Source organism: Abramis brama (genome assembly GCF_963993115.1).
Source record: "Abramis brama genome assembly, chromosome: 16".
NCBI classification, from domain to species: Eukaryota; Metazoa; Chordata; class Actinopteri; order Cypriniformes; family Leuciscidae; genus Abramis; species Abramis brama.
Window position 1 is genome coordinate 3,929,127 of NC_139978.1, and position 20,963 is coordinate 3,950,089.

Consider the following 20,963-nt stretch of genomic DNA (forward strand, 5'->3'; position numbering starts at 1 on the left):
TACTACAGATCCCTGCACACGACATGCAGGAAAAGAATAGGCTAAATTGTGTGCATGATTTTCCATTTCGTTCCCTCATTTAGTTAAATCGTGCGCACGATTTTTTTTTTTCTTGCATGTCATATGCAGGGCTCTGTAATTTACACCAGGTTCCCAAAAGTTCTGCCTTTTAATTTGTATGACCTTGCTTCATTAAAAAAATAACAATAATAATCCCTCTTGCTTCTGCTCTTCTCTCTCTTCTTTCCAGTGAAGTGTTTTGCGACTCAAATAATAACACCTTGAAGGAAAATGACACTATAAGATTTCCCAAACTAGCTCGCACATATAAGATGATCGCAGAAGAAGGACCAGATGCCTTTTATAATGGGACATTGACTCAGATTATAGTGGATGATATCAATGCTAAAGGTTATTTCCTGCTCAAATTTGATTCTATTCATATCTGAGCAGTATGTAAAATCAATCTGAATTTTTTATTCTTGTAACACAGGAGGGATTATAACACGTAAGGACCTAGAAGATTATAAGCCTCAGAATGAGTCATATGCATTTAACTTTACTGTGGGGAAATACATATTTCATGCTCCTGACGCTCCATTCGGTGGACCTGTACTCGCTCTGATACTCAACATACTCAAAGGTAAGTGAGTGTGTGTCTATGACAACGTTCACACAGCAACATAACACAGTTGTCAGACCTGTTTTAACTTTTTAAGTCCTTAATAAGTTTATGTTCACACACAGTTCAGTTATTTTCAGTACTCACAACTGCATGCTTGGAAGTTGTGTCACGTCATTCAGTCACTACAATATAGGTACAATATTTTCTTTTTCTTTTTTTGCGGTCCGAGTTGCGGGCGGGTTAGTTGAAAACGTCGGTCGGGTGCGGGTTGTTTATACATTGACCCGCTCATCACTGGTGTCTAATGATTCGGATCACAACGTCAAAAATAATATACAACGCCACAGCAAGAAAAACAAACACCCTGTACCTGTTAAAAATGAACTGGGCAAAAAACAGCTATCTTTTATGCCGAGTTCTGTAAAAGAACATTGTAATTAACGTAATTTCGCATTGTTTGTAATTTCTTGTTGTTGACTCAATAATAAACTGCAATTTCAGAGTTGGATCTGTTTGTTTGTGTTTCATATTAATATTACATTATGTAAAACGTCCAACTGTTTACGAATCAAAATCCGGACATACTGTGATGCATGTATGAATTCCCAGCAAACACATTTACGTTGTGGCAACGTCTCTGGCACGTTGCATTTCTGCTATGGCAACGTCGCTGTATACGTGCTCGCAACATTGTAACAACGTAGAATTGTAAGACGTGACAGGGCTGTAGCAACGTTGTTGCGCGACATTCAGCAACTGAGAGACGACGTTCTGACAATATTTTTATATGGTGTATTTTGTTAGATAATTATATACTTTTTATCGTTTATTGTTTATCTATATTATTTAATGGGGCTATCAACACCTGCAAGTGTAGCCTACACTTTAAAGAGTAAAAATGACAGAAGGTTTCGTTAATTCAACTTTATTAAAATTGCATATAATCAAATTGCACTTCCAAAAGTCATACATTTGTGAAAAAAGAAAAAAAGAAAGAAATAAACGAATACACATTTATTTTAAGTATAATAAATAAAACATGAAAATCAAAGGCAGATCAGAACATTTAATGAACAAAACCGGGTATGTATGACAGACAGTAGCCGAGCAGGTGTCACCGGGGAAACATCCACAAATCCAGAGGAGCAAAGAAACGAATGAGACTAAATAGCGGAAAAATCAAACGAAAAACTAAACAGTGCGAGCGATGCTTCATTAATCACATTAGAAATTAAAGCTGTAGGTTGTGTTTGATAGCTGAAGTAGGCTAAACGCAATACTCACGTATCCTTGCTCGATGATGAATGAGAACACAATGAGCCCAACAACAGGTGGTTGGAATTTAAAAGTCTGATTTTCCCGCATCAGGGCAGTGACGAGTACATTATGTAGTCCAGTGGTTGTCAAGACACCCTAGGCACAACCTTAAGCAATGGCCCTGAACGATGGTTTAATGTCAACATTGTGACAACGCTGTAACAACTTCACCACACAACGTAGTTATAGCAACCTTTTGGCCATGTTGTTAAAACGTTGTTAGAAGGTTGGCTACGTTGTGCCAACGTTCTGTGTTTGCTGGGTTATCATGTTAGACTAAGTTAGTAATGTAATAGCCTCTATAGAGCCCGAATTTGCTTTTATATAAGTTAACCTTGTTTACGTTACTTTACGACCTGCAACATATCATGACTGCACACATATAACGTTACTTTACTGTAAATCAAAGATTTGACGATGGATTATGAAGCCTTAGTACCTCTGACCGTGGCGATTATATTAAAAAACTTACTCTCAGCAATGGTGAGATCTTGCCGGATCCCTATACAATAATACCTGACGATCTTTGGATTGTGGATGACAAGAAGTGGCCAGCAATTGTATGGCCTGATATATATAAGTATCTAATTCAAACACCAAATGTGTATACAAGAGAAATTATTAGAGCGTACAAATCCCTTGATGCATACAACTACGTGCTATGTGGTCATGTGCAGCTCGTCAAATACTTTGATGCTGCACCGGATTTTTGCGTGTTGAGGTCAGATGTACTCCGGTACGAACTAAGAGCGCGGGTCTTTTGCCCCCTGGTTGCGTGGGCTTAACTGGGGCTACACAGATTTTTGACGGGGCTTTAGCGCCCCCTAGCCCCGGTGTAGCGCCGTGCTTGATTCAGTGTCAGAGAGCCGCTCTGTGCAAATGCATGGCCAACACTCTCCAATAACTAAATAACTCTCCATATTAATATAGCAATCTGAACACTTCATTCAGGACTGGTCCACAGGTGACATAGTTGCATAGGGCGCAAAAATAGTAGTTTCTCAGTGGTTGTGATGTAACACTTTTGATATAGTATTAAACTCTGAATGAGATCAGTGAATGAAGAGGCTATATGATAGCAAAGTGGTGGTGAGATGAAGCCTCATGAAGCATTGAAGTTTTTCAGCCAAGTGGTTCACAAAAGGGTTCATTTGCTCACAATAGTCAAGTCAAGTCACATTTATTTATATAGCGCTTTTTACAATACAGATTGTTTCAAAAGCAGCTTTACAAAGATAACAGGAAAATAATGCAACATAGTTTGTTTCCAGAAGAAAATAGTGTCATAGCCCAGCTTAAGTAAGTTCAGTGATGTTTCATTTTGTTGTAAAAAAGTTATTAATTTAGTTCATTTATATATAGCCGCTCTGGAGAAAACCGTGATGTCATCGTCCAGTTCAGTTCAGTTCTCATATAATGGAGTCAATGCAGGCAGATCAATATTATTGTGGAATATTAAATTAAATGTTAAATTTAATGTCCCCAACTAAGCAAGCCAAAAGCCAATGGCAACAAAGGTGAAAAAAGGCGAAAAAATACCACCCGGTGGTCAAAGAGTGTAAACCAAGCAGATACAATCCAGATGACCTGATGTGATCTGATACATTGTATTTTGCACCAGTTAAGGCTTAGAAATATCAGTGAAGAAAAAAACAATTTCCACATTGACTAATCTATTTATATGAAAATAATGTTTTTTCTGGTGGTTTATGATGATTGTATAACATACCTGTGTTATAAGCGTATTGGCTTAAAATGAATTGTGCTATCAAATGTGTGTAAATCAATTCTTTGGTCATAATAAGCAGGATGGGCAATATTATTATTCTACAAACTGGAAAGTGGCTGAGTTTAAACTATGGGTTTACATATCTGTGATAGAGAGAAAAAACTCTCTTTTGACAAGTGTCAAAAGCCTAACTAAATCAAACACTGATCCCCATAATGGTAACAGCAAACCAAATATTTTCTATTAAACTTCTCAAGACATTCAGTACACATATGACAGAAATAAAATGTACAACTGGATCATAATAAGTGAAATAATGTGTAATGGCTGGAAGTCAGTTGTAGTTCTTGAGTTTCTGCTCGTCTCTTCTCTTTGTTCTGTTCTTGTTGTTCCTCGTCCCTTCAGTGATTCTGCTTGTTAACAGCAGGTGTTCATCACTTATTCTCAACAATCACTTACATATTCACATAATTATCTGATTTCAACACTGCGTCAATGTTACTTTTACTCTTTATAGTGTGGGCACTACTGGATTTCCCTGTGGGGTTGAAAGTTTTACAGTGTAAGATAAAAAATATACACCCATGAAATATATTTTATATATAAACTAAGTAAAAAAAAAATAAAAAAAACATTCATATACTGGCAACACTATAGCACTTTTAACAATATAGATTGTTTCAAAGCAGCTTTACAGTGATAATAGGAAATTAAAGTAACAGATTATTTGGCTTTACAGCAGCTCTAGAATAAAGTTATTGTCCAGCTAAAGTTAGTTTTGATTGATTCACTTCCGTTGCAAAGATCATTAGTTATTGACTTAGTAAGTCAAGTTATTGACTTGGTACTTACACGATACCGTTCTAACAGAAAACCCTAAATGCGCTCCGACTTGCTCATTTGGCACGACTACATGCTTGTGTAGTTGCTGATTCAATAAAAATCTCTTTTTCTGGTCTCAAATGAAATAAGTTCACAGTAATAATATTCTCACATTATTAGTGCTTTATAAATATTAGTTAATAAATGTAAATGGCAGTTTAAGGAAGTCGATTTCTGCAACTCGAGTTTTAATTTATTGCATGGTATTTTTACTGTAACATACTGTAGATTACAGTAAAGAACTGTACAATTAACAGTAAATTACTGGCAACAGTGTTTTACCATTAAAGCTGCAGTCGGCAAGTCTGGCAGATTGGGTCGACTTAGCCAAAATTTTGAATGTTTACAACTCTCATGCCCCTCCCCTACTACCAGCGAGCACCCTCCCATCGAGTTCGTGCTCGTCAGTGCGTCACTGTGCGTGTGTACCTGATTTTCTGTGAACGCGTCCGTCTCTTCAGCATCGATCAACACCATGGACTCGGAGGTAGGCTGCCCTGGCTAATCTACCCATAGATAGCAATAACCGAGGAATTGGAAGCTTGTTAGTAGATTTTCTCTCCGCCATCACGCTTCGTGCAATCTTCAGGCAAACTTCAGGCGTGTCGTGTGCATGTGATATATTGTAAAGTGCGCGAGGGAGGGGGGATCTGTGGCGTGTGCACGACCTGTGATTGACAGCCAGATCTCACACCCCCCAGCGCTGATTGGACCCGATGATCCGGGAGCGGTGGATTTTTGCTAAACAAATAACACGCTCCAGGTGGAGTTAGAAGCTCGGGTTTTTTTCTAAAACCACCTTATTTATGTTGTTCTGTCGGATTATAGTGTCAATTTCACTGAATATGATCAAAAAAATGTTGCAGACGGCAGCTTTAATTTGCAGGACAATTTTTTACAGTGCACCGCACCGTGAATGATTCTTGCTCACTGGCAACTCTCATAAACAACAGGTGTGGTGCTGAAAAAATACTGCCTTTTACCTGTCACAAGCAGGGGGCGCTAGCCACCACCCTTATTTCTATACTACTCTGAGGAGCAAACCGTATCCCCGCAAAGAAGTCAGAACTCATTGGATAGCTTCAAAACGTTTATTTTTATTAAATTATTAAAAGAGTCTTAGGTTGAGAATTACTATCAGGAGGACTAGGCCGTTTGTTCCTGCAGGGGGCTTAAGCAATGGGAGGCTAGTTGGCGTCAGCACAGCAGTTTCTCGTTCTCTCCAGCAGAGGGCTTGGACAGTGGAAGGCTAATTGGCGTCAGCACAGCAGTTTCTCGTTCTCTCCAGCAGAGGGCTTGGACAGTGGAAGGTTAGTTAGCGTCAGCGCAGCAGTTTCTCGTTCTCTCCAGCTGTCCAGGCAGCCACTGTTTATAACACTCGGGATTATCAATCAATCAATCAATCAACATTTATTTGTATAGCGCTTTACAACAACCGTCAGGTATCCAAAGTGCTTCACATCATAGAATAAAATAAACATCATATCATACAATAAATACATATAACAGTAAAGTCAAAAAAGAAAAGAAAAAGTTGGGGAAAAAAACAGGAAAAGGAAATTGTGTCACCACTACTACGTATTAAAAGCCATTCTAAACAGGTGGGTTTTGAGTTTAGACCTAAAAAGAGTTCTGCAGTTGTACGAATATCAGGGGGTAACTTGTTCCAAAGTCTTGGGGCAGCAACTGCAAACACCTGATCACCCCATCGCTTATACTTCGACCTTGGGACTTATAAAACCAGTTGATTTGAAGACCGTAACGACCGGCTGTGCTCACGCAGGGTTAAAATCTCAGTTAAGTACTCCGGGGCCAGGCCATTTAGGGCCTTAAAAATAACAACAAAATCTTAAAATCTATTCTAAACTGCACTGGAAGTCAGTGTAAAGAGTAGAGGATGGAAGTAATGTGTGCACGCCTAGATGTATTTGTTAAAAACCGAGCGGCAGCATTTTCCACAAGTTGAAGTCGTGAAATAGAGCTTTGATTTAAACCAACATCAAGAGCATTACAATAATCCAACCTCGAACTAATAAAAGCATGAATCACCTTTTCTAGATCATGCCTGTTAAGAAAAGGCTTAACTTTAGCTAGAAGACGAAGCTGGAAAAAACTCCTTTTTTTCAATATTGCTGATTTGCTTGTCAAATTCCATGTCACAATCGAAAGTAACCCCCAAATTTCTGACAGCAGGCTTAAGTTATGGAGCCAGAGCCCCCAAACTCACCGCTGAACCGTTTGGGTTACCGAAAATGATACACTCAGTTTTTTCTTTGTTTAAACTAAGAAAATTTTGTGACAACTAAATCTTAATATCATCAATACAACTAAGTAAGGAGTCTAGTGCGACATTATCATTCGGTTTTAAAGGCAAATAAATCTGCAAATCATCAGCATAACAGTGAAAGGATAGATTGTGCTTTCCTATCATACTCCCTAATGGCAACATATATAAAGAAAACAAGATTGGGCCAAGAATTGAACCCTGGGGTACCCCACAAGAAAGAGGAGCAGCTGACGAGGAGCATTCACCAATCATAACAGAGAAGCTCCTATTTGCTAAATAGGAGCTAAACCATTGAAGTGTCAATATCGGCAATATCATTATGTACTCTTAGCAGTGCAGACTCAGTACTGTGACGTGATCTAAAACCAGGTTGAAATTTTTCAAGCACAGAATTTTTCTGCATAAAGGCTTGTAACTTTATAAAAACAACTTTTTCCAAAACCTTTGACAGAAAAGGCAGATGAGAAACTGGTCTAAAATTAGATAACACTGAAGGGTCAAGATTTGGCTTCTTAAGTAGGTGCCTGACCACAGCATGTTTAAATGCAGCTGGGACACAACCTAGACTAAGACACAAATTAATTAAAGGGTAGTAAACTCGAGCCAATGGTGCTATTAAAAACTTCTTTCACTATCCTGGCTGGGACAATGTCCAAAGGACAGTAGGTGGGTTTCATGTGTTGCAATACCTCAGAAAGCAGCGTAAGTGAAACAGGCTTAAAATCCTCAAAAACAGCAGGAAAGCACAGGAGCAGCAGGTACAAACACGTTAAAATTAGCACTGCAGTTTTGCCTGACAGATGCTACTTTGTCAGTATAATAACCGAGAAATTTCTCACATATACTAATTGAAACCTCTGTCGGATCAGAGGTGCATGTATTCAACACAGAGTTAATGGTATTAAATAAAACTCTAGGTTCATGGCAACTGCTAGTTATGACCAAAGAAAGATATTGCATCTTCGCCGCCTTTACAGCCTTCTGGTATGCGGGTGTTTTTGGGGCCCTTGGGATGTTTTGACATGCCCTGACATTTGTGCTTTTTTCAGTTATTTATAAACATGATAATGGCAAAGGTGTAAATTCACTCTATATAGCACAAACAGGGCTACCATAATATGTAAGCATTGTGTATGTAGATGTTTGTTTTTCAATTTGTTGGCGAGACAGTCGTTTTCATCTATGTCAATCAAGCTGGTCATGCTCAAAGAGTTAAATGGGGAGACAGTGCTCAGGACCTTTTCTTTGACAAGGAATGAGTTGGGGCAAGAGTCCAAAAGAGATGTGCGTCCGTTGTTCAACACTGTTGTGCGGTAAACACTGATTTTGCCTGGCACGTGAGCACCCCCAAGGCAGACCTCACCTATTATGACCCAGCCAAGGTCGAGGCGCTGGGCGTACGGAGCATCGTGGGGGCCGTTGTAGTGTTCTCTGACCTTGTGCACTCTTGGTATGTCCCGACCGAGGAGGACCAGTATTGAAGCATTAGGGTCCAAATCTGGAATCTTGGCTGCCAAATGCTTGAGGTGAGTGTGGTGTATTGCGACCTCCGGCGTCGGGATCTCAGATCGATCATCTGGGAGCATGTTGCACTCGATTAATGTGGGAAGCTGGACGCTAGTGTTGCCGTCGAGAGACTCTACTATGAAACCGTCAGCTTGGCGTGCCCTTGTCTCACTTACACCTGAGCAGGTTTTCAAAGTGTAAACTTTGGTGCCTGTGTTAACGTTAAAGATCTCAAAGAATTCCGTCTTAGCTAAAGACCTATTGCTTTGCTCATCTAACACAGCATAGGCTTTCACTGCCTTTTCTTTGTGTCCAGCAGGATAAATGTTTACTAGACAGATTTTGGAGCATGAGCGTGAGCTGGTACCTTTGCCACAGATCTCTGTACATTTGGACACAATGGCTTGGATATAACTTTCTCGTTGCTCCCCGCCATGCCCATCTGGGGCTGCAGAGCCTGGAGCTTCCGTTTTCCAGGGTGCTGGTCCAGGGTGCAGCGCGGTGGTGTGGTGGTCGCTTTTACACTCATTGCAATGTACACTTGTGTCGCAGTCTTTTGCCATGTGGTCGACGGAGGAACAGCACTTGTAACAAATGTTCTTTTCCTTCAGAATGGCTTTTCTCTCATCCAAGGTCTTTGCTCTGAAACCACGACACTTGCGGAGGGAGTGTGGTTTGTTGTGGAGCGGGCACAGCTTATCTGGATCAACCATCTTTTGGTCAGAGGAGTCACGATAGCCTTTTGGAGCAGTTATTTCAGTTTTTCGAAAACAGATACTGCAGTTTTGAAGTTGGGCTTGTTCAGTCTTTCAGGCCTATAAACACTTGGGCAACCAGTAGAGAGCAAGGGGGCAAAGCTTGGGTCATTGAGAGTTTTAGCTTTGTCGCACACAAACTTCACGAAAACAGGGAATGGCGGGTATGAAGCATGGTGTTGCTCTTTGTAGTAGGATGCTGAAGTAATCCATTTCTCTTGGAGGTGGAATGGGAGTTTTTGAACAATAGGAGTGATGCCCCGGGACGTATCTAGGTAACTCAGGCCAGGTAGGAGACCATCTACACGGGCAGCATCGAGCTCTGAGATGAGATCACCTAGCTCCCTCAACTTGTGGTTTTCTCTGTTTGCGATTTTGGGAAAATCTTCCAACCTTTTCAGGAGAGCATTCTCTATCGCTTCTGGGGACCCATAGCTATCCTCCAGTCTTTGCCACACCATTTTGACACCAGCTGTGGCATCATAGGCGTGTACAGCCCTTAATCGTTTTGCTTGCTCTGATGATTTGGGGCCTAACCACTTGCAGAGGAGATCCAACTCCTCTCTTGGGGATAAATAGAGTCCTTCTATAGCGTTCAAAAAAGATGCCTTCCAAGCCCAGTAATTTTCAGGCTTATCATCAAACGTCAGGAGCCCTGAGCTAACCAACTCTCTGCGCACCAAATATTTGGCTAAGTCTGATGTGGCTGGGGGATTGGACTTGTTTGCACTGACAGCAGGGCGTGGAGACGATAGCCTGGGCTGGAAAGGGAGAGACTGATGGCTAGAGCGTGGCTGAAATCTGTGGTCAGTAGTAACTGGGGTTGGATACTGCGAGTGAGATGGGAAAAAGGCATTTTTGAACGAGCTTTGGGCATAAGAATGATCTGCTCCACTGGTGATGCCATACTGTGAGGAATGCTCCATCGGTAGCTCTTGAAACCCATATTCACTAATCTCACTGTTTTGTATTCTGTGCTCTTTGATTTTATTTGGCACAAAATCACCACTGTACTTTACTCGCTGAGCTGCTGGAAGCACTAGTGTGGTACAGCGGGTACTGGCAGGCGGAGGTGGAACTGGTATGGGCTTGGCGACGTTGTCGCTGTTTTTTGGAAACCAGGTATCTCCACCTTCATCCTCAGCTGCTGCCTCCAGGACCTCTGCTTCGGCGTTGGTGGCTGCAGCTGCACTCTGTAGACGCAGTTTAAGGAGGTCAGCGCTGAGCTCTGCTTTCTTTTTTGTAGCTTAAGCTTCGATGTGGGCTTGTTGTTTTATCACCTCTGCTTCTCTTTCAGCGTATGATGCCTGTGCTTGAGCGGCAGCTGCTTTAGCACGTGCTTTTGCTGCCAAAACGCTTGCGTTGGACCTTTGACTGGCCCGTGACCGCTGACTGGCACGTGAGATGTTAGAACAGTTCGATCTCGTTTCCCACAGGTCACCAACGTTGCTGACTGTACTTTGGTGGTCCGGGACAGCAGTGTTGTCTTCTGTATCGACTTTTGGCTGGCCTTCCATCTGTCTTTTTACTATTCTGCCTTTACTAATGTGTGTGAACTAGCTTTACAGATAGCTAACAATCTCCAATAAAGAACCAGGAAGCATCTTGCTTTGTTGGTGTGTTTTACTGGAAAGACTGTAAAACTGTAACATACAGAAACAAAGAAAATGCATATTACAATCTCAATAGGGTGAATATACAATGCAAATATAAAATAAGTAGCTTAGAATTAACTAAAAACCTAAAAAAAACGATCGCATTAGCGAGCGACTAGCACAATGCCAATATACATGGAAAATGCCATAGGGAAGCTAACAATACTAGCGCCACATATTTCCTTACAAATTACGAATTGAAAACATGTTACAATTACTAAATTTGGTATCTAAAGGAAGCTAAGATCACTATCAAATAAATACTTACAGACAGATCTTTTTTAGGGACCAAAATAATAATTTACAGACTTTAACACTCTGGAGTTCGACTTGCTGTGGGACTGTTAGGAGAATCACTGAACTACGGAAGCTCTGCGTGGACAAAACGCAAGAAACTCAAAACACAAATAACTCTTCCCACAAGGGGGCAGTACATATATATAACATATGAGCAGAAATTGCTAAACAAAAGCTTATTTGATGTGGCAGTATATTCTACAGTAAAAACTGTACCCAAATCTAGTCAACAAAATGTTGTCTTTCATATTTTGCCTGACTGTAACGTTGTTTTTATAAAATATTAGGGCATATAAATGTTAATTTGCAGTTTAATACATTGCTTATACAAATAGCCTACATTTTATTTCAACATATTTCAATCGATTTTTACTCATCTCAGTATAGCAATACAGTTTGCTAAAACATCATCATTCATTCACACAGAAACGCGAGTGTGCAAGCTGTGGTAAACAGCGCGCATCTCTGCCGTTCATTCATTCACACAGAAACGCGAATCACTTGAGAAGGGAAAAAAACTTACTACAGTATTCCTTAGCTCAGTCGGATCCTTGCTCCTCGAAATACCCGCACTTCTGAGGTACATTTTCCATTATTATTATTCCTCACAGCGCTGCGAGACGGTGTAATCAAGTGGGCTATAATGATCTGATTAAACTTGTGTTTTCTCGAGCTGATATGGGGGCGTTCACAGTTTGCGTGGATTGCCTCAGACATTTGCGTTTGAATAGCGCGCGCTCTCCGTGGGCGGAGTCACATTACAAGTAATTAGATGAGATGAGAACGACTGACATCTCGCTCTTTTCTTACAGATTACATGAACTGAGAATATTTGTTTTTTATATAAATTACTTCATTTAAAAGAAGAGAATTCAAGCTTCATGCCTGTGTGTCTGTATTAGAGCCCGACCGATATGGATTTTTGGGCGCCGATGCCGATACCGATAAAAAAAAAGCCAGATACCGATATATCGGCCGATATTATTTATGTGTATATTATAATACAGTAGCAATATTATTTATGTGTATTATAGTACAGTAAGTTTGGACACACTTTCCAATTGGTGTGTACAAACTTTTGATGGGTACTGTATAGAATACACAGTATAAACAGAATAAATATATAAACGTTTTGCAATGATCACTCAAATGTGGTGATCAAACACTTGTGTGACAAAGATATGTAATGGAGGCAGGGTGAATGATAGAATGAGAATTTGAGCTGTAACCAAGCTAGTTTGCATTGCATTTTATATTATATTATATTCTAAATACTGTTGCATAATCTTCACTAAGGACTTTGTCTTTTAATTTAGTCACGTTATTTAAAACATAACTTGTATCAATAAATATATCAAAAGTGTCACTGACAAAACCTTATCTTCTATTTTTAATCTTAATTTCTCTAATATCTACCAGTGGAGGAAGAACTCAGATCTTTTTAGTAAAGTAAAATTAATAATATCATAATGAAAACGTTTATAATTACATATGTACAGTAGTTTTATACTATTTTAAATAAGTAGTAAGCAAAATGTACTAAACGTGAAACTAGGCTGGACCCGAATATTAGAATATTCGTTCGGTGGGTTGGTATTCGATTTGAAAATTTGACATTCGTTTTTTTTTTTTTTCACATCTGGGATCCCCCGCGAAACGGTTCTCATTCGCGCTTGAATAAGGCCGGCGACACACTGACTGCGTGGCATGGCCGTTTTTATTTCGGCTCCCATGTTAACAGGTTGGAGTTTGCACACTGCCTGCGTGAGACGCGTCTCTCAGGCGCGGCTCGAGCCACGCGGAAAACGCATGCAAGCTAGAAATAGAACTGACGCGCAAGTGTTCCAGCAACGGGAGTGTTCTCTGGCTAGAGCGCAGAACAGCGGAGTTTGTATGGACGAAGTGCATGTCTGAGCTTGTGTTTTGGGTTAAGCTGTGTTGCTTTGACATTGTGGAAAATGGAATAATAGAAACAAAATGTATTAGCCTTTTTACCCGTTATTATCAATCTAAATTAATCTCGTTTTTTAATTTAACTTAATTTCGTTTTTCTTTATTTAAATTTCGTATTTCTTTATTTAAATTTAGTTTTATTTCTTTATTTAAATTTAGTTTTTCTTTATTTAAATTTCGTTTTTCTTTATTTAAATTTCGTTTTCTTTATTTAAATTTCGTTTTTCTTTATTTAAATTTCGTTTTCTTTATTTAAATTTCGTTTTTCTTTATTTAAATCTACCCTTTACTGTGTCAGTAATTTTGTTAGTCAGAAAAATATTAGACTACCTTAAAAGTATTGCTTAATTTAACAGACCTGTGTGTGTGCGTTTTATATCACTAATGCAGTGTCCATTCTCGGACGCATTCTCTGCCTGTGAGGTGCGCCGCTTCCCGCTCGCGCTGTTCTGTAGTTTACTAAAAGTGTATTAATTCTGAACGTGTCGCGTCTGGCGTGTCCATCTGGCTACTCTTAATGCAAAATGGCCCTATATAAAGTGTTATAATTACATAAATTATTGGAATATTGCTTGATGTTGTAACGTAGCAGAATGAGCTTTAACACTGTGTCTACATGGACGCGGCCGTTATTTTTTTGCCACTTTTTCCTGTTCTTTGTGACAGCTTTTAGGTGCTTTATTGGCAGCGCCATCCTTATAAATCACTGCACGCTGCATTTTTTTTAAATATTAACTTATCGGCCATTATAAATGCCGATACCGATAGTTAGGAAAATGCCTAATATCGGCCGATAATATCGGCCCGCCGATATATCGGTCGGGCTCTAGTCTGTATGTCTGTTTGACTGAGTATTCGCTGAGTTATTGTTCATTTTCGGACGCGTTTCAGAATGGACTACACTGCCAGAGAGAAGGCAGAACTCGCTTCGTGTTAATTTTTCTTTATTTGGCAAAAAGCACAACACTTTGTTTTTATTGTGAGTATACACAAAAATAATACACATTTAACAGAATCGATTGATGTATGAAACTTGTTTGTAAAATCAAAGTCAAAAGAGTATTTCAGGTCTCAATTCAACTGATAAGGAAAAAAGCGAGCAGATCACGCCGGCGTGATTGCCGACCTCAGAGGGTTAATAAACCCAGTGATGAAAATAATTTGTCCTTCTTCCACCTTCGTTCGGCTTGCCTACAGTGTTGCCTAAGGGCCCTTGTGGTGTCATTTAGCCAAGGATCCACCTTAGGTTTAATAGATTTAGTCCGAAAAGGGGCAATAGAGTCTAGGATTTCAGTCCTTGTGGAATGAAACACAGAGCGAATATTATCTGGGGATGAAGGAGAGACCAGACCATTCATTGCATAAAACTGTGAGCCCATAAATGCAGAAACAAACTCTACACCTAAAGAGGGTGTGATGCAGCAGCGCCTAGAGGCTGAGGAGACAGGTGTACTAGCGGGTGGTGGAATACTGATCTCAAATCTAATGGGGAAGTGATCTGAGATACCAGATTCTGTTATTTCTCCAAGTGAAACTGAGAGCCCATGTGAGATAATGAGATCCAAAGTGTGGCCAAGATGATGTGTCGGCCCTTCCACACATTGATTTGGGCCAAAAGAATTTAAAAGAGTTTTAAAATCATGAGCAAATGGGTTTGAGGGACAACACACATGGATATTGATGTCCCCACAAACCGAAAGCTTGTCATATTTAGGAACAACATCAGCTAAAAACTCAGAGAACTCGTGCATAAAATGTTTGTTTAGCTTTGGTGGGCGATAAATAACTGCACACAATACAGGAGAATCTAGATCAGCCACAAACAGCTGAAGTTCAAAACTATTATAAACAAGTGCAGGTAATAACCTGCATCTGTACTCATCTTTGAAGAGCGTGGCCATCCCACCGCCTTGACCTGACACTCGTGGGGAGTTGTAGAAAGAACAGCCGGGGGGAGGAGCTCCGAGAAGGCGCTGTCATCACCTGGTTTCAGCCATGTTTCCGTCAACAACAAAAAGTCCAGAGCATTTGTCACAAAAAAGTCATTCAATATAAAAGTCTTATTTGTAAGTGACCTAGTGTTGATCAGCAACATATGAACTGAGCGCCTTTAAGTCCATTGGGAAGCACGACTGAGCGGGCAGAGATTCCCAAGCATGCAGCCTCGCTTGGAGCGTGCCCTGTTCCAGTAGCTGGGAGATGGGCACTCGGAGCCCGGTACAATCGACCGGAGCCACCGGTAACTGCATGCCAGAGAACACAGATTGCAGCCGATGAACCCAGCTGACAACCCAACACACGGATGACCCCGATCGCAGGTGGAGGATGATGTCAGGTACGCTCTGAGCCTGACACGTATTCTGCCTCTCCTACCGCATTTCCTGCGGCGATTTCTGCGGAGTGGCAGGCAGGGTTGACGCCATAGATAGGCAGGTATGGACGCAATGAAATACCTGACTGACCGACAGAGCCGTAGATCGGCACTTTCTCCACAGAGTTACATATACTTAAAGTCAGGCGGTCATACACCAGCAGCGGTGACACATTTCGAGTGACAAAGAGTAGAAACAGGCAAATCAACAATAATCCCAGCAAAAGTAAGCGGCGAGCCACACACAGCGGCGCCATCTTTCAAATGAAATCTCACCCAGCTCAAGTTACCAACATAACCCACCCAGATCACAGGTGACTTATTATCTGGAACTGTAGTGGCCTAAGTGCAGACCAAACAATACATTACAGTCCAAGCACTCGTGTGCACACTTCAAACAGCTAGAGATTTCCCAATGTGAACACTTCAAGAAAAAGGACACTTCAAACAGTAAACTCACTGTGACCAAGGAAAACAAGCAGTATCCAGGCAAACGTCTCCCTGAAGTTGGGTTGGTTAGTTGTTGTAACCAGAGAGCAGAGAGCAGGAGGGAACACCTTAGAAAGCTTTTATCTTTACTGACTGAGGGAATGAGGCAGAGAAACCAAGATATGAGAGGAGCTCAAAATGACGTACAGATCATAAAGGTCAATAATCAGATCAATAATCATTGAACTAGCAAGTAGGCATTTACGGCACTTAACTTGATGGCAACGGGGCCGAGTTTCCACCACAGCGACAGCTGGGAAGATCGCGAAATCCAGTTCCGTCAAAATGCCGGTTTCGTTTTGGATCCTCATCAGCTTCGTGCCAATGTGCTCGTCAGATCGCCAGCCGGGTGCATTCACTGGGTGCTGTCTTCTCCCCTGAATCTGCTGTCCTATACTGCTGGCAACATCGAACATATAAAGCACTCCCGCTCAACATACATGCCAATCGCTAGCCTAGTTTCTTCCCTACACCTGAATCTAGTTTGTCAAATAGATCGCTCGATTAACAACTGTTTACATCTAACCACCAAGGGGCTAATCCATCAGCCAGAAACTGAAGCTTCTCCGGGGGCCGCCATTGATTAGCAGACCATCACCTGCTGTTAGCAATCCATTGACTCCCATTCATTTTGGCATCACTTTGACAGCGAATAACTTTACATCTGAGGCGTTTAAAGACTCCATTTGTCCATTATTTATTTCTAAAGAAACACGAAAATGTATAAAAGGCTCCATTACCTTGTATCTTACGTTGTGGGCCCGTAGAAGCAGTTTTTGTAAAAATAGGCTAACGATTGTGTCATAACCACGCGACTCTCTGTCGCACAGTAGAGAGATTACCATATAGACAGGAGGAGAAGCTTGCAGGCAATCGGGGGTCGTGGAGACAAAATGACAAAATTATTCATCAGAATACTTAGCAAAAGTTGCTCCTAGCTCATGGACACCTCCTACTCACTCTCTCCGTTTCTGCAAGTTTCGGAAGGGAATGATTCAGATTTCTCTTGGCACAGCTACTAGAAGACTGACGGGTTGCTCACGTCACATCTACGTCATCAAGTTCAGTTTGAGTCTGCGCAGTATGCTCAGCCATCAGGAAGTGAGAGCTTCTAATTGACTTCACTTTTCTCCGTTGAAGTCTATGGGGTCACTGTCCATTCTTTTACTGTCTATGCCAGCCACTGAAGGCAGCCCTTTTGCTGGGTGTTACATTAAAAAAAAAAAAAAACCCAAGGGAAACCCATTCCCTGGCGAGTATGTTCCTCCCCCACTAAATATAATCACCCCGTGACATACCCCTGTCAGTTCCCAGGATAGCTGGGGTTAGGGTTACATAAACGGGGAGCAGAAGCCTCAATGAGTCAAGCCATATGAGGAAGCTCAAGAGTTCATAACATACTGTAGGTGTGCATGTGAGAGACATGTTCAGTCCAAAGCTACTATATAAACCCTCGCTGTGTGATCGTCCAACACAACATGTCCCATTACCTTTATATTAATATAGTTATATTTACAGTTAACAGGTCATGCCATCATCTTTTGCTTAACCTTAAGTTACAGACATTCATCATTTAAATTTTTAGATCATATCAAACGCTCTGAAAAGCAACAACTAAAGGACCAGATGACATGTACTCTGTTCACCATGGCTTTAGTAATCTCTTAGAGTTCTTCTTTAATCTTAATCTTTAAAGGACAATTCCGGTGAAAAATGAACCTAGGGGTAATTAACACATGGTTACCGAGACGATCGTTCTCTGGGATGCGTTTTCATGAAAATCGAATGTAAAGAGTTTTATCTTTAAAAACAGATTAGCTTATAAAGCTAGTATATGGGGCACAGAGTAAGTAAAAGTAAATCGCTAGTTAATACCACTAACAAGGCTCAAAATAGCCTTACACTAACATGGTAGCATAATGAGGGTCCCTACATGCAAACCGAAGCATTGAGAACTTTGTAAGTGTACAGACAGTTTAACAAGAAGATACTTTATAAAGACAGTACGTTACACGTTTACAGGCTGGAGTCATCTTGGAAAACAGTCTCGACTAGTCGAGCCACGAACGCCGTGCTACGTTAGATTTCACAAACGTAATTCCTATCGACCAGCTCACTTAGCACGGCGTTCGTGACTCGATTAGTCGAGTAGGGACCCTCATGCTACCGTGTTAGTGTGAGGCTATTTTGAGCCTTGTTAGTGGTATTAATTACTTTTAACCCTCTGGGGTCTGAGGTGTTTTTGGGGTCCTTGAGATGTTCTGACATGCCCTGACATTTGTGCTTTTTTCAGTTGCTTATAAACATATCAATGGCAAAGGTTTAATTACACTCTATTTAGCACAAACAGGACTACCATAAGTGAGCCACATGTATGTACATGTTTTCATTTTTGAGAAAATAATGTTTATGCATGGTTATTGAAAAAGCTAAAAATGAAAGTTTCTGAAATAAGGCCACAAAACACATACTAAATATGTGTCAATAAGACTTTTGAATGGATGTCGTCGCCTAGATTTTTTTCTTCAAAATGATGTGAAAATCATCCTGCCTAATCATTCACATAAAACGATACATTGATTTAAGTTTTGTGAAACACTTTTAGTTTGGAAAGCCAATATGCGGATGGGGCGTAAACGCTCCAACAGCATCATGCATATTTAGTAGTTCACACCTGATGAGACAATGCCCCTGCATACTTAATGAGCCATTCATTCAGGTGTGTCACCTATAGCTAACTTAATTACTCTGTGCCCCATATACTAGCGTTATAAGCTAATCTGTTTTTAAAGATAAAACTCTTTACATTCGATTATTATGAAAACGCATTCCAGGAACGATCAACTCAGTAACCATGTGTTAATTACCCCTAGGTTCTTTTTTCATCGGAATTGTCCTTTAATTATTGAAAAAATGTCTAAGGTTCATTTAAAAGAACTTAGCATTTCTTTAATTTCAGGTTACAATCTCTCAAGCAGCAGTGTATCCACAATACAGAACAAGACTTTGACCTATCATCGTATGATAGAGGCGTTCCACTTCGCTGAAGCCCAAAAGAGTAAACTGGGAGACCCTCATTATGAAAACATGACTGAGGTGAGTTCTGCTCTACTTATGGATTCCTTGGACCTCTGCCAGGTATTTACAGGTTGTCATGAGATTTATAGGGATAGCTCACCCAAAAACAACAACTTTGGGACCCCAAGGTTAGCCCCAAAATAAGGAAACTTCCCCCTCATTCTATAGCAGCTCATCATGACTCTTTCAAGCTCCAAACACATCGAAAACATACCACAGATGTTGGAGCAATAGCCTTGTGGGCAGCGTTCTGACATATAGCACAACCCCCGTCCGAGTCCTTTGCTAATTCTTTTCCACTCTCTCTGCTCTATTGTTTCTTGTCTTATCTACGCTGTCCTTCACTGATTGTTATATTATTGTTCCCTATCACATATTTCAACCAAAGCTGAAGTAAACGCTGATGCAATGATAGCAGACCAACAAGGTTGAAACTAACATACATTCACATCAGGTTTGCACCCTGAAATTGTTTTCAGTTATGAAAAATAGATTAATATGTACGATATTTGTTCAACTTAAATTAAATCACTTATTTTACGTTGAATCAACATTGAAACAATAACAAATTAATCTTGCTTTATGTACAAAAGGATCTTAAATAAATCTTAATTGAATATAATAAATCTTACTTTATTTCCATGCCGGTGAATTTATTTTCATGTCCGTTTTGACATCTTTCAAGCAGAGACTATGCAGGGCTGAAATTAACATGTTTTTTTTTTTTTACCAAAAAGTCATTAACTCCAAAATCATTGATTCAACAACTCTGAAACAAACAGCAATACCTTCTTCAATTATTACTAACCAGTTTGATCATTAACTACAAAAGTTCTTACTGAGAATTAACAGAGATTTTGATGTTGATGTTTTACACCCTTTGATACTCCGTTTACGGAGTATGTTTTTCCGTACCCATGATAACAGGTTAGAGCTTTCACACTGCACGTGGTTGCAGTCCGTTGATCTGTTCCAGGAGCGGTGCGTATACAGCAGTGCAGAGATCATTTCCGCAACAAGTATTTCTGCTGTGCTGCAAATGCTGAAATAAAGTGACAACGTATGGTTCGTGGTCAAAATGAACACAGATTCACCTGAAAATGTAGTAATTTCACCATAAATGCGTTTAATTAAATAAAATGTAGTAATCTCACCATAAATGTATTTAATTTAATGCTACTATTTTTCACAGTCATCTTTTTACTTTAAGACTGGGGTAAAGCAAGGAAAACTACAATTTACCTCAAAAAGACGACATATGAACAACACTCGTCTCATTCGTGGAGGTGGAAAAACAAGTTCTTTGTGATATGCAATATTTATTGGATTAAAATGTAAATGCCAAAGAAAAGGCATGAGAGTCGGTTGTTTTTATCAATTTTAAGTTTTAATTTAAAATGTTTGCATGTCCAAGTACTTATATTTTAATATAAGTACATGGTTAAATATTTGACCACTTGCTTGAGCAACTTAATATAAGTAAAAGTAATGCATGGAATAATAGGCCTACGTTGTTTAAATTGTGTTTAAACGTGCATACGTCCATTAAAGAGTGTATATGTGTACAAAGAGAATCGCAATGCTGACAAAACTTTTTTTAAATAAAAGTTGCTGCATAACTTCTGGATTTGAAATAAAAATAGTTATTGTTAAATTTGAAGTCACCATTATGATTCAGTATTTGATCAGTGTTTGCTTTAGTTGGGCTCTTGCCCCCTGATTTTATAACAATAGTTTTTCTCTGGCTGCTGTAACTGTGTTTATAAAGCACATTTGTTAAGCCAAGAGAAAACATGATCAGGTGATCCTGGCTATATATACCAAGGATGACATAAGTGAAGTTCACAACGTAATTTCGTGAGGAGTGAACCCATCTAATCTTTCAATTAACTGCCAGAGTATATAAGCGGCTGCTCACCTTGCTCTAGCATCAGCTGTTTTGGCATCCCTCCACCTCCCCAACTCCACAAACATAATTTAAGCATCTTGCTACCATACTCATCATCCAATCATTAGTAG

The 20,963-nt window shown here is 40.1% G+C and overlaps 1 protein-coding gene across 4 annotated transcripts in view; it reads left to right on the forward strand.

The window, feature by feature from the left end:
• LOC311066087 (glutathione hydrolase 1 proenzyme-like) overlaps positions 1 to 20,963 on the forward strand; it is a 71,226-nt gene that overhangs the window by 33,317 nt on the left and 16,946 nt on the right. For all 4 annotated transcript variants that reach the window (XM_084087075.1, XM_084087074.1, XM_084087076.1 and 1 more), the window contains 3 exons: positions 251 to 411; positions 494 to 643; positions 18,826 to 18,962. In XM_084087075.1, the coding sequence (XP_083943201.1) occupies positions 251 to 411; positions 494 to 643; positions 18,826 to 18,962 (448 nt within the window). The remainder of the gene's footprint in view (positions 1 to 250; positions 412 to 493; positions 644 to 18,825; positions 18,963 to 20,963) is intronic.